The sequence below is a fragment of the Typopeltis vanoorti genome, chromosome 6 (assembly GCF_054136105.1).
Source record: "Typopeltis vanoorti isolate ZY-2024b chromosome 6, IOZ_Tvanoo_1.0, whole genome shotgun sequence".
In the NCBI taxonomy this organism is placed as follows: domain Eukaryota; kingdom Metazoa; phylum Arthropoda; class Arachnida; order Uropygi; family Thelyphonidae; genus Typopeltis; species Typopeltis vanoorti.
Window position 1 is genome coordinate 129,036,712 of NC_143554.1, and position 13,783 is coordinate 129,050,494.

At 36.5% G+C, this 13,783-nt stretch overlaps 1 protein-coding gene across 3 annotated transcripts in view; it reads right to left on the reverse strand.

The window, feature by feature from the left end:
• Nucleotides 1-13,783, reverse strand: part of LOC150105934 (ethanolamine kinase 1-like) — a 154,532-nt gene that overhangs the window by 94,254 nt on the left and 46,495 nt on the right. For all 3 annotated transcript variants that reach the window (XM_090393697.1, XM_090393695.1, XM_090393696.1), the window contains exon 3: nt 2,429-2,688. In XM_090393697.1, the coding sequence (XP_090249823.1) occupies nt 2,429-2,688 (260 nt within the window). The remainder of the gene's footprint in view (nt 1-2,428; nt 2,689-13,783) is intronic.

Here is a 13,783-nt window from a genome sequence, read left to right on the forward strand (position 1 = left end):
TCCTAAAAGAATACCACATAAAACGAATTATTAATACAGTAATCGATCATAGACGAACTGTAATTTTTAACATTAATTATAATATTTGATTAATGCAATTTTGATATACGGGGTAACAGAGGGATTAATTAACTGCATTAATCAAGGGATACCTGTATACAGTATTAAGTCTAAACTTTGATTCTAAATTATGTTATTAACTCCTCTACAAAAATGATTTCAGATAGTCAGGGATAAATACTGATGATAAGATGCATGCTTTTGTTGTGTTTGCAAGAAATGCAATAACATAGTTACTGCAATCAAACTCTGGAAGAAAAAGTTACTTCAGAAAAAAAAAGTAAAGAAACATTTAGGAATATTTCATACGCACTTTTTTTTTTTAAATTTTAAAAAAAGTATTTTGAGGTTACATAGTTCAACTTATGCAGCTACTAGCATATACAATATAATGCTGTTATAAAACTAAATATACCCATTACTGCCTTTTTTTGAGCTGCTGGGAGAAAACTTTTTCAAGCAACATGTAAAAATTGGAACTCTAGGTCAAAGAGTGTTAGATTCGTTCATAGTGTTAGAAGGGATCTCAATAACTTGACTGTTTTGTCACCAACTGGTGGCACTGATATGGCACAACCAATGCCATATTACTATCCTAGAAAGTAGCCAACAATATGGATGTGCCAATTAGGACAGGTTACAAGATGAATTACAAAGCTGGAAATTATGATAAACTCGGGAGAATACTAATTCTGATCTCACAGTATCAGTTACTGAATGGGAAAGATAGTAATGCAGGAGAAGCTCTGAAAAGGTGCTTAAATGAGGAAGATAGTTCACAAGACAAACACCCACATAGTTCGTTACTTTGTTTTCTATTGAAAATGGATGTGCCGTGTATTTGTATTCATGCACTTTAATAATTTTTGTTGTTTGCACTCTAGTAGTAGAGTACAATTATGACTAGAAAAGTGGAAGAAGTGAATTCATGCATATAATGCGAAAATTGATATAGAAATGAAAATATTTTGAAAATGAAAATTATAAAAAATATGAAGGTGGATAAAGTGACCAGAAAAGATGAATCCTAAGGTCTCATATTTCTTAAAATGTTCACAGAGAGAGATGATGGTTTAGCCTGTTATCAAAAAAAAGAAGTCAGTGTTCAGTCACACTTGATAATTTATTAAGGTTGAATGGTCAAATTAATTTTTATTTTGTATTTGTTGTTTGTGCATCCTGTGAATGAAACTAACAAGCTTTAATAATTGTCCATCCTTTCTTTCTTGCAATTTTTTTGTGTTGTTTTTATTACATTATTCATTCCAGGCATCTTTCCATTCTGTGTGTTATTGCATATTCACCTTTACTTGATTGGTTGGATTATGATTAGTTAATGTTGTATTCCATGTTTCTGCTGAAAGACTCCAAATTCCTGATATATACCAAGGGGTGTACAGGGTATGATAGTACTACATGAAAAATTTACACCATTACTAACTTCCTATCTACAATTTTCCTCCAAATCAGTCTGTTACCTGTCAAGACTCCAATATTATCAGGTCTTATATTTCTGTTTTCTAAGGCTCTTTTTACTGTATTGATCTACCTATATCTTGGTCTTCCTCTAGGTCTTTTTCCTGCCAACCTTGGTGAAAACACTTGTTTTACTAATCTTTCCTCTCCCATTCTGCTTAAGTGACAATACACCTGAGATTAGCTCTGCTAATACATTCCTGGATGCTGACAATATCAAGTTCTTTCCTAATATCCTCGTTTTTAATATGATATTGCCATTGATGCCATCTGTTCATGCCCCTAATCTTTCTTCCTACCATACCAGCTTTGTTGATTCCGTTGTCTATTTCCATATTTAATTTACCATTTTCACTAAATATCATGCCTAAGTAGCTGAAATGTTTTACTTGTTCTATAGGTTCTCCATTCACAATGCAGTTGATATTTTCAATGTTTCTGCCTATTTTCATTATCTTGGTCTTTTTAATGCTGACCTTCATACCATATCTATTACAACCTGCTGAAAGGCTGTGACTATTAAATAAATGTAATCTTATTTCATCATCGAATTCCTGATATGTACCCTCAAAAGATATACATATCAGGAATTTCACATGTATCCTCAAAGACATGGTCATGTACTATAGTACACATGTAAACAATAAGGTGTGATTAATTTGTGGGGTGAGTTAAATCCAACTTATGTAAAATTTGCTGAATGTAACTGTTACATATGTCAGGATCTGTCTGCATATATAAAAGTTTCTCCTTGCGAATGCATCTTATAACCAGAAATGTTGCCACAAGACACCTTACATGGGCTTATAAAATTACAGAGACTTACAAATTATATGCCAATATAGGCAGCACAGCACTTATAAAATTAAAAGATAAAAAGAAATGTCCCTACCGGTAAACTAGTTGATCTTTTACTAATTGTCCATCTAACACCTCACCCTTGGCAAATCCATAACAAAGGCCATTGTTAAATGCACAGTACAATGGTGCACAGAGTCCAGCTTCGTACATGAGCTGCATACTGCGCACTTCCATTGCTCGGTCAATAAACAGCTCAGTTTTTTCTCCATACACTCGGACCAACACAATGTCATCTGGATTGCTTTCTAAAAAACATCCTAGCAAGTGGTTTGTTATGCCATCTTTATAAAGCTGAAATAAATTACATATAATTAAAAATTTTGATTAAGTTATAAGTCAGAATGAAAACATGAGCTGAATTAACTACAGTGTTCTCATAGATGTGATAATGTATAAGTGTAAAAATAGTTAAATTTACTTTCAGTAAAAGTTCCAAGTTTTTCTGCTTATTTAAAGTTATGAGCATAATTACGTATTCACTGAAATTGTAATGATGTTAGGTTCTCAATTCACTGATAATCTCTGCTAATAATTTTTGACAATGAAACTTTTTTTTTTTTACAAAGTAGCCATTAACTTAATGAGAGCAAATAATACATACAGGCAAGTTGCAGAAAGTTTTTCACATGGTTACTAAGTAAATTATACTTGCCAAGATATTACATTCTTGTTTAATTCTTTATCCAAGTATAAACAAATGGTGTTTGTGCATGAAGTATCTTCACAACTAGGCTACTTGTATTTCGAGGCTGTAACATCAATTGCCTTAATATCCTGTAATGCTAAGCACTTCCTTTCGAGGGTGCATTCTGCTATGGCATTATGGGAGAGTCACTATCCAGACCAGTGACCTTTATTGAAGTTTCATTAGTGTGAACCAAATTCAAGAAGATAAGAGGCTGAATTAATGAAGAAGTCATATTTCCCATACAAGTAGTAAAATAGTGTATTACTTTATTATTAAAACGCTCTCTGAATAAAATACAAATAGTGTAATCTTGAAGACACTTCACGTGTCCATAATCACTTCACCAGAATGGCTGCTGCAATTTTAGCAGCCACTCTGCATGAAATGTTAATCTAGTTTAAAGCAAATCTCAGCCAGGACTTGGCTCACCCCTATGGAGTCACCCAGCTGATTCAAACATCAGCAAACTACTGATAATCCAAAACAAACATTTGCAAATAGTGGGGATATTTGCTTCACTGAGAAGCCAATATCCCCAAGGCCAAAACTTCCCTAAGCAAGAAAGGGTTGCAAAATTCTTTGCAAATGCTACCATCCACCTTAACCCATTAATCTGCCAAGCAGTAGGTTACAATAAGGATGATCCTGCAAAATACAAATGTCCTAAAACCATACTGAACAAGAAAGCTTTTTAAACCCACTCCAGAAGCCCGAAATGGGAAATAGAAAGACTCAATAACATCCCAAGTCCATTATGGTCTACCACCTAGCAGTTGACTAAAATATTTCAGGACAAATGCCACTCCCCCCACACACACACATACAAAAAACAGGCAAATTTTTTTTAAAAGACTTACTAGTAGTCAACAGCCCATAATGGGAGAGCCGTGTGGTCAGTAATCATCCTTAATTAAACAATTACTTTGCAAATCTGACAAAAGGATAAAGGACCACAGGTCAAATCAATCAGTCACGGTAGAAGAGTTAACTTCTATCTTCCTGGGTCTAGCTCCCACTGATGAGACCTCAATGAAGGTTGAACTTAGTCTCTGATTTATGGGAATGGCAGAAAATATTCAACCTTTAATCTTCCTCTTTTTAATCTGCTCTGCATCAAAAATTTCTCGCCCAGCTCTGTTGTATCCCTTTGTTGGCTCTATTCTAATAATCTATTTAATCAGTTTGTCTTTGAAGTTTGAATTTTGGCATTCTCAATACAAAACGTTAGATCATATTTCTTGGAAATGTCAACATTCAGAATTTCATCCTCTGATAACCACTTGGATCTCTTCATTATTTATCTTTTAGAATAGTTTACCATTTAGCTATAAAGTACATATTATACTTGGCAAGAAATTAGTTTTAATTCTTTACCCTAGCATAAACAAAGTATATGAATGATTGACTAGTCAACTTACATATAGAGGCTTTTGACTTCACCTCAATAGCCTCAGCATCCCATAATGCAAAACAATGCAGGAGAAGATAAAAATTTAAGATATAGATCTTAGAAAAATCTAAGATTCTGAGCAGGATCACTACCCAAAAAAGTTGTGAAGATATTTCACTCAAACTGTTTGCTTATGCTTGGGTAAAGAATTAAAACAAGAATATAATTTCCTGTCAAGTATAATATACTTTACAATATAGAGGTAAAGCTTCCTACAACAATCTCTGATCCTGAGCTTTTTAAAATGGTTATTTATTTACCATATGAGAGAAATACAAGAAATTATTGAGCAAAACTATATACAGACTGACAGTTCAGTTAACCAGTCAATGGCACTGTCTGGGAGTAAATGCAAGTTCTTGAGGCATCCAGGAAAGAAGAGTACAGGGCAGTCATCAATTTATTAAATTATTTATGCTTATGGCTACATGAAACTGGTAAGTGAAAAGTACAATCACAATTTCCAGAAACAAATGATGAAAATTTTAACATATAAAAGTTCATTACATAAAAGGCACAACCTGCTTTCTAAGTCTTTCCTTTTTTTTAAAAAAAGGAAGCAAAAGTAACTTGTCATAATCAAGCCAGGGGCAATTATCATCCTGCTGCAACAAGTATGACAAGGCTGCATGTTCTCACAACACTTCACAACATAAATGTAGCTGTATCCGAGGTTTAAGAGTAGAGGTTCGGTGTAGAGACAGTTGTAGGTGTCCTCCCGCGATGAGTCTTTGAACTCCTTGGAGGTATCAGGAATAATAATAATAATTAAGTAGAGAGCAGTTGTGTCTTGTGTGAGAAAACTTGATCCATTAGAGGAGGCCCATTTCACATTGTATCATCATCTTCTAACATGAGGAGGAGTTCTGCTGATGCTATGACGAGGACTACGAGAATAATGTCTTCGTGGTTAGATGGGACCGTGATCTTCTGTTTCCCCCATAACCACTGCCACCACCATACCAACTACAGGTCAAGGTCCAAGCTGGAAAGCCAATTCAAGGCCTCATCTATCACCTTGTGGATGTCCTGTAGACCACCACTGTGAAATTGGCACCTTGGGTAGTCGTACACAATATGAGTAATCGTCTGAGCCACAGAAGAACAATCACAATAAGGGTGATCTGACAGCCCCCATTTATGTAGAAGGAGCCACATCTGCCCTGACTAGTTCTGATCCTGTTTATTGATGACCAAATCTTCTACTAGGAAGCAGTTTGTTGGACCAGATTCTCTCCATATGTCAGATATTGATGGCAGTGCAGCAGAAGAGAGTTTGTCCATGGACCAGAGAGGCTTTCTAGATTTGAGGCGAAGATTAGGTGGATTTATGAGAGTCTGGGTTGCTCATTGCTGTATTAAATTCCTTAATCGAGGCTTGTCTTCTCCATATATGTGGTGGAGCAATGTTAGATAGAACAGGCAGCCAGGAGAGAGGGGTGCTTCTCACTGTCCCACTAATTGTGCGCATGGTAGAGTTTAGCTGGGTGTCTATAATGTTAGTGTGTGTGTGTGTGTTTGTATACTTCTTTCCCAGACAGGGGCACAATATTCTGCTGCAGAGAATGCGAGGGCTAGTGCAGATGACCTTAGGACTTCTGCACCACAACCCCAGGTTGTTCCAGCGAGCTTTGAAATGATATTATTTCTGGTTTTAATTTTATTGGAGAGGTTGATGATGTGCCTTTTATAGGTTAGGCTTCTGTCCAGGCTCGCTCCAAGATATGTTGGGCGAGGCTCGTGTTCTACCATCTTTTCACAGAAAGAAAGGTTGAGCTGTCGATCCGCCTCTGCATTGTACAGGTGAAATACTGAGGACACTGTTTTCGTTGAATTTGGCTTCAAGTACCACTGCTTGAAGAACTCTTCCAGGGTGTTCAGGTCTGTATTCAAGCTTAATTCTAGGTTGGTAAAGGAGGTGGACTGATGTAATATCGCTAGGTCATCGGCGTACATATACTTGCTTGATCTGGTATGAGGTGGATCAAACACATAGGTGTTAAAAAGTATAGGGGGATAACACATAGCCCCGAGGAAGACCGTTGTGAAGGAATTGGGACCTGCTCTTTTTTCTGCCAATATGGACCCATATCTTTCTGTTGGAGAGAATAGATTCAAAAAGTTGTCAAGTTTTTTTACACTTTATAATATTTCCTAGCTTTAGGAGGAGGCCTCTGATCCAGACAGTGTCATAAGCAGATGTTAGGTCAATGAAAGTGGCTCCAGATTTAAGTTTCTTTTGGAAGCCTGCTTTAATTTGAGTTTCCAAGGTTTCCAAGTCATCGGTGATATGATGCATAGTCTGCACAGTACCTCACATGCAAATGGGCGACTGTGAAATTCCCCACAGATGTAATAAGTGGGCAAAGCAGCAGCCTTCTCCAGTGATAAATCTGTTTAGTTGACTCCAAAGGTGTAGAGGTAAATTGAATCCTGGATCTGTGATCATGTACTTTGTTCCAGTCTTCCCACCACTTGTGGAGACCATCATCTGGTAATTCGACAAGCCATATGGGAGATCTCGAAGAAAGATAGTGGGAATGAAGGGATATCTTGATGAATAAGAATATATATGTTATTTCTGATTTTCTTTATTTCTTTGATGATAGCTTCTTCTCTTCTGAAGTATGGAGGAGTGATGTGGGAAGAACAGGTAATCATGTGAGAGGAGCAGATTGTAAAGTACAAGAGATTGTTGTCATTGTTATGTTAAGCTGTGTCCATGAGTCGCATGGTGATTTCAGCTTCAAATTGACGAACAATACTCTGCAACAGGGAATCCCAGAGCCATTGCTGCTGTTCTAAGAATCGAGACATTATAACCCCAAGTTGTGCCTGTCAGCTTGTTTATGTTGTTGTTTCTGGCAGATATCTTTAACTTAGTTTTTCCCAAATGTTGTTGGTAAGTTAGACAGAACATACACATCCAAAAGAAGGAATGCTTTGCATTATGGGACACTAAAGCAGTTGATGTGAAGCCATCAGCCTCCAAATACAAGTAGCCTAGTTGTGAAAAACTTTGCATGCAAACATCTGCACACACAATAAAGGATTAAACAAGATTATTCTTTGGCAAGTATAATTTTTATATAAGCAGTGATTTAAGTTTTGTTATTCCATCCATGAATAGTTGCAAACCTAGATTATATCAAGTACTGTTGGTGGATCCAAGAACCATGCTTCAAAGACCAAATAAGTTACTTTTTCAAATTTTTGGCCTCCAATAAGTTGGTGTTAGTTATGTTTTTCACTCAGTGTTCAATGGACATCATTACAGTCATTCATACTACAGTGCAATTTCAGTCCAAAACTTCAAACTGAAAAGCAACTACTATCCACTTGGTCAACCAGGCTGATAGTTAAAAAATATACTGATATACTTAGGAAAGTCTCCTGATTCACTCATTCAATTTGAGGTGACTGATGAATTTCACTGTCAGTATGAGATGCTGATTACTGAAGACCTTGGAGTGGTTTGAAAAAATTCCACGGTTGGTTAGATGAATATGGTTCCCCTAAGGAACCAAATTATCTACCCTTTGGTCTATCCTCAGTACAACATAGATACCACATTTAAGGTGGAATTCACATTAAAAAAAAAAAGTGCATTTCTGTTAGCTATGACAAGTTATACAAAGTTTTATCTCTGTTGCCTTATGAAGTATAATTACATCTGACAAAGAACTTATATTCCCATTTTAATCCTAAGCATAAGCAAACAGTTTAATTGTGAAGTATCTTCATGTTGTATAGAGAGGCTCTCAGACTGGTTTTAACCTTTATTACAGTTTCATCAGTGAGCTACTCTACAGAAGTATCAGAAATAGTTGGATAAAGTTTTATCACTAGGGAAAAAAAAAAGTACATTGTTTTAATCTAATAGACAAGCTTAGGTGTTGAATGTGATTATAACTTACTTTAATAGTATTACAACACCAAACAAATAAATTATAAAAAATATGTTTATTAACTGGCTTATATTTTTCAGGATTTCAAACCAAAATCTTCAGAGCACATTACATGTTACAATTAACACCCAACAACTAGTAAGTGAAATGATTCAAATTGTAATGGACAAAAGATCTGAAGTCCTAATTTGGCATCCTCTAATATTGTAAAAAAAAAAAAAAAGTATTACAGCTATGTAGAAGTTGATCTTAAGATAACAGTATTCCAAATTTTTGGCAAATTTAATGCAACCATACTTGTTTGTGTTAAGAGAATGCTTCATAGCCATGGCCGACTCTAAAAATAATCTTTCTAACCTGTAACGACGTCTATAAAGCACATCTGTTTTCTTCTATCTAATCCTCTGTGAAGAGTTATCCAAAGCATGGTCTACTAGTCCAGACTTCTCATAATAATGGTAGTGAATGTATTTTTTATATTCTCCAAGGTGGATGTTAACAGATCTTCCTGTCTGTCCATAGTAAACCAAGTCACAGTCACATGGAACTTCACACACGCCAGGATATGCTAGGAGATAGTTTATCCTTAGCATAGCAGATCAGAGTTGCTAATTTAACATGTGGCTTGAATGTGGTGTGAAAGTTATATTTTATTAATACTTTGGCTATCTTTTCAGATGTACCTAGGACATAGGGAATAGGAATAGTGATGTTTTATTCTTGTGTGTTTGAGAGGGGAAAGTAAGAGCCATGTAGTATTTCATCTATTTTTGTAGGAGCTGCAGCCATTGGCCAGGAAAGTATGGCAAATATATTTAAATATTTAAGCCCTGGCCTTGCATGTAACTGTTTTAAGAATACCATACTGTCAGACTGGATGATATGAGATATCTTCCTGTCTGTGCGTGTTGGTTTTCTAATCTAATCCTGTGGCCTTCTCTTTTAAGAGGATTGCAGCTGACAGACAGTCCGCTTCCATGCCTCTCTATCTCTTGCTTCTGTAAGACTCTTGCCCGTCCAGTCTTTGATGTCTTTCCATTGCAGCCAGGGTCTTCCTCTCCTTCCCTCCACCATCCCCTGCAATACTATTCTGGGGAGCTCTCCAGAAGAACCCCTCATCAAATGTCCTGCAAATGCTATTTTCTCTTCTTTGAATACAAGCCATACAGTCTCTTTTCATCCTGAATCTTTTAAGAGCCTCTCATTGCTCACTCTTTCAGTCCAGCTGATCTGATCCATTTTTCAAAAAACATTTCAAATGCATTCAATCAGTCACTCATTTCTTTATTGATCATCCAGGACTCACATCCATATGTCCCTATGCTCCAGATCATTGTCTTGAGGATTCTGACTTTTGTTTGTTCAGATTTCTGTTTCCTAATATGTGGTATATTTGGAAAAATGCTGCTTTTGCTTTAATTCTGTTCTTAATTTCATAATTAGATCTATTGTCATCTGTTATTCAACTCCCAAGGTATTCAAAACTTTCTTACATTCTCTATTCTTTGTCTGTTCAAAGTGATTTATATCCCACCATTTCCTTTTCTTGAAATCTTCATCACTTTTGTCTTCTGAACGTTTTTCATTTTATCTCTCTCATTTCCAACCCAGTTCAGTCTATTCAAAATTCTTTGTAAACCTTCCTCTGTTTCGCTCATAAGTATAATATCATCTGCATATCGTATATTATTTATCAGATTCGATTTATCTTTATTCATCTTTCAGATCTTCAAATGCCTCCCTCATCATCCATTCAACTATAGACATTAAAAAGGAATGGGGACATCCCACACCCTTTCTTATGCGGATCCATTCAGTATCCTCTCCTTCAAATCTAACCCTGGCTTCTTGAGTTTTACATATTCTGAACAACAGTCTAATAATTTTTTCATCTATTCCTATTTTATTCAAAATATCAAGTAAAACAGAGTGCTTAACATTATGAAAAGCTTTTTCATAATCCACAAAGCATAGATATAAATCTTTATTGCATTCAATCATTCTTTCCCCCAATGTCCATAGTGTTTTAATAGATTCCCTGGTTTTCCCCGTTTCTCCTGAAACCAAACTCACATTTAATTCTCTCTCTATCATCTGTTCCATTCTTCTATATATTATATTGATTAGGACTTTTGCAACATGGTCAATCAAGATGATAGCTCTGTGTTTATTGCAATCCATCATTTTGTAGTCTTGGGAATAAAAATAGATCTTACGAAGTCTTTAGGTATTCTATCTCCTCCAGACTTCTATTAAAGATGATGGATAGAAGTTTTCTTCCTTCCTTTCCCAATGCCTTCAGCAGCTCTCCTTGAATATCATCCACTATTCTTTATTCTATCCTTTATTCTTTTAAAGGGTGCTTAAGGGGCAAAGCTGTATAACTGAGAGGTTATACAGCTTTGACCCTTTTTGACCACATAGCCTTTAAAGGAATGCGAAGAACCGACCAGGGCTTCTGACCTAATGTCCAATCCTCACCTTCTCGTGGTGCACCCTGTTGGGTATCTACTTGGATACTGAACAAACGAGGATGGGCTGGCAATTTGGGATTTAGTCGACCAAATTGTATTCTTATTGGTTAAACCAAAATAAAAAATGGTACGACATGACAAAATTTCATCCCGGCTGGGGCATCGCCCGGTTAAACAAGGCCCCTCCCCACCGTTGTTTTCGCCAGGGAACCAGGGCGAACAGCGAAAAGTCAGCTACTGGAACAAATCTGAAAACAAACCCCCAACTCAACATCACCAGAGTTAAAGATCAGTACTATCAACATAAGAAGCCTGAATGGCAAAGAAATGGAGCAAGCTGAGGAATTAGATAAGTACCAGATCGACATAATAGGGGCGACTGAAACAAAAAAGACAAAAACTGGCGAGAACTTTGAGCAATAAATACAAAATGTTATATTCGGGCAATGACACTCAAGGAAAAGAAGGAGTAGCCATAGTATTCAACACAAAATACGAGGCTAATCTTCTTGAATGGCAGTCAGTCTCAAGTACAGTAATGTGGGCAAATATGAGAATGGGGAACTGGACAATGAGATTTATTTGTGCCTATGGTCCCACAGAAGGTTCTACTAAGGTAGAAGTGGAGAAATTTTTTGAAGCTTTAGAAAAAGCAACTGACACAATGAAAGAGGAAAAGTTTTCCTTGTTGGGGATCTAAATAGCAGAGTAGGAAATGATTGTGAGACATACAAAAATATTTTGGGAAAATTTGGAAAAAAGAGCAAAGCTAATAATAATGGCAAACATCTGTTGGATTTATGTTCAGGACATGGACTGGTTATTACTAACACCATGTTCCAACATAAAAATGTGCACAAATTCACATGGAGAGAAGAGACAAGGAATAAGAAAAGTCTCATTGACTGTTCTTGTTGATAGTGATGTTTTCTCCCTGGTGCAGGACACCAGAGGATTTGAAATTGGAAGTAATCACTATTTAGTCTTGAGCAGGATAAAATTGAATTTCATATTGAAAAGAATAACATGTAAGAAAGTTTAAGCGAATAAAAGTTGAGCAGCTCTCAGATGTGAACTGTAGACTAAAATACACAAAGATTATTGAAGAAAAAATGAAAGAGTTTGAGAACAGGAATCAAACCTTGGAGATTCAGTGGCAAACTCTGAAGAAAACATTGATTGATTCTGCCAGAGAGGCATGTGGTGAGGTTGTCTGCAAGGATAGAAAAATCAGAACTCCCTGGTGGACACAGGAAGTTAAAGAGGCAGTGAAGGAAAAGAAGAAAGCATATCAAAAGTTCCTGTCAAATAAGTCAGCTTGTGCTATTAGAGAATACAGAGACAAATGCAAGAATGCTAAACACTGTGTAAAACTAGCTAAACAAAAGTCATGGGAAGACTTTGGTAGGAACATAGAAAATAAATATCAGGAAGGTGGCAAAATATTCTGGAGGTTGTTGAAGCTTAGGAATGGAGGAAAGAGTGCTGTAAAAGGAGTTAGAGATGATAAAGGTGACATGAAAATGGGAGAGAAAGGTATCCTTGAAGTATGGAGTAATTACTTTGAAAAAGCTAAATGAAACAAGCAGTGATGACAGCATAGCGGTAAAAAACACTGACCAGGCATGCAGTCAGGAATACATATCCATGTAAAAAAAGCCATCAAAGGCTTGAAATGTGGAAAGGCAGCAGGAGTAGATGATATTCGACCAGAAATGCTGAAGTATGGTGGTATAAGAATCTTACAGTGGCTGCACTGCACAGTTCAGAAAGCCTGGAGACAGAGGTACAAATTCCCGATGATTGGAGTAGAGCTCTCATAGTACCCATATATAAAAAGGGAAATAAAACTGAATGTGAGAATTACAGAGGTATTTCCCTACTGCGTGTTCCTGGCAAGATCTATGCATTAATAAGTTTAGTTTAATCCTTTATTCAAGTGTGAGCAAACAAAGTTTGCACCTGAAAGTATCTTCAGGACTGGGGTAAGGTAGTGCAACACCAGGCAACTCGTTGCAAAGGTGGAGAAAGCTGTCATCACTCCTATCTCAGTATCTCCCATAATGCAAAGCACATCTCCTTGCGGATATGTGTAATACTATGCATTAAGGCAAGGGCCACTACCCATACCGGTTTCGACCTTTATTGAGGTCTCGTCAGTGGGAACCAGGCCCAGTAGTGGAGATGCTCACACTTGAATAAAGGATTAAACTAAACTTATTAATGTCTAACCAAGTGAAAAATAAATTCTCAACATCTTTCTCTGAATCCAGAGTAATTTAATAATTAGGTTGCACACCCTTTGGCAACTCCTATAGGTTAGGATGACCTCTCATTGCTTCTGCCTTTGTATCTCCAAAACGTTACGAAAGGAAACTGTGAGCAAGAGGGTGAGGAGTGGTTTCTTTGCATGGAGGGTGGTTGAGCCGTGGAATGCATTGCCTGATAGAGTGGTGAGGGCGAGAACGGTCAATGAGTTTAAGGAGTGGTATGATAGATTTTGTGTTTCTTAGGGGGAAACCTCCCCTTGATGAGTCTTGACAGACTTTATGTTCTTAGGAAGGACCTCCCACGATGAGTCTTTTGACTCCATGGAGGCCTGAATAATAATAATAATAATAATATAAACTTTTTAAAGCAGCTATTTCATTTTGTAGATTAGAAGAAGGTGGAAGATTGTATATGCTTTTTTTTTATGTTCATAATTTCTAGTTTTGGAACTAGTTTTTAAGTCACAGCAAAGTTATGCTGAGAGCCTTCTTAGCTTTTGTTAGTACCTGTGGCAATAAATTTATGACCAGTGATCTTGTTGAAGTTGTGGTCAGAGCAGAGTGCATTAGCACTATTGTAGAATTCCAAATTTCTT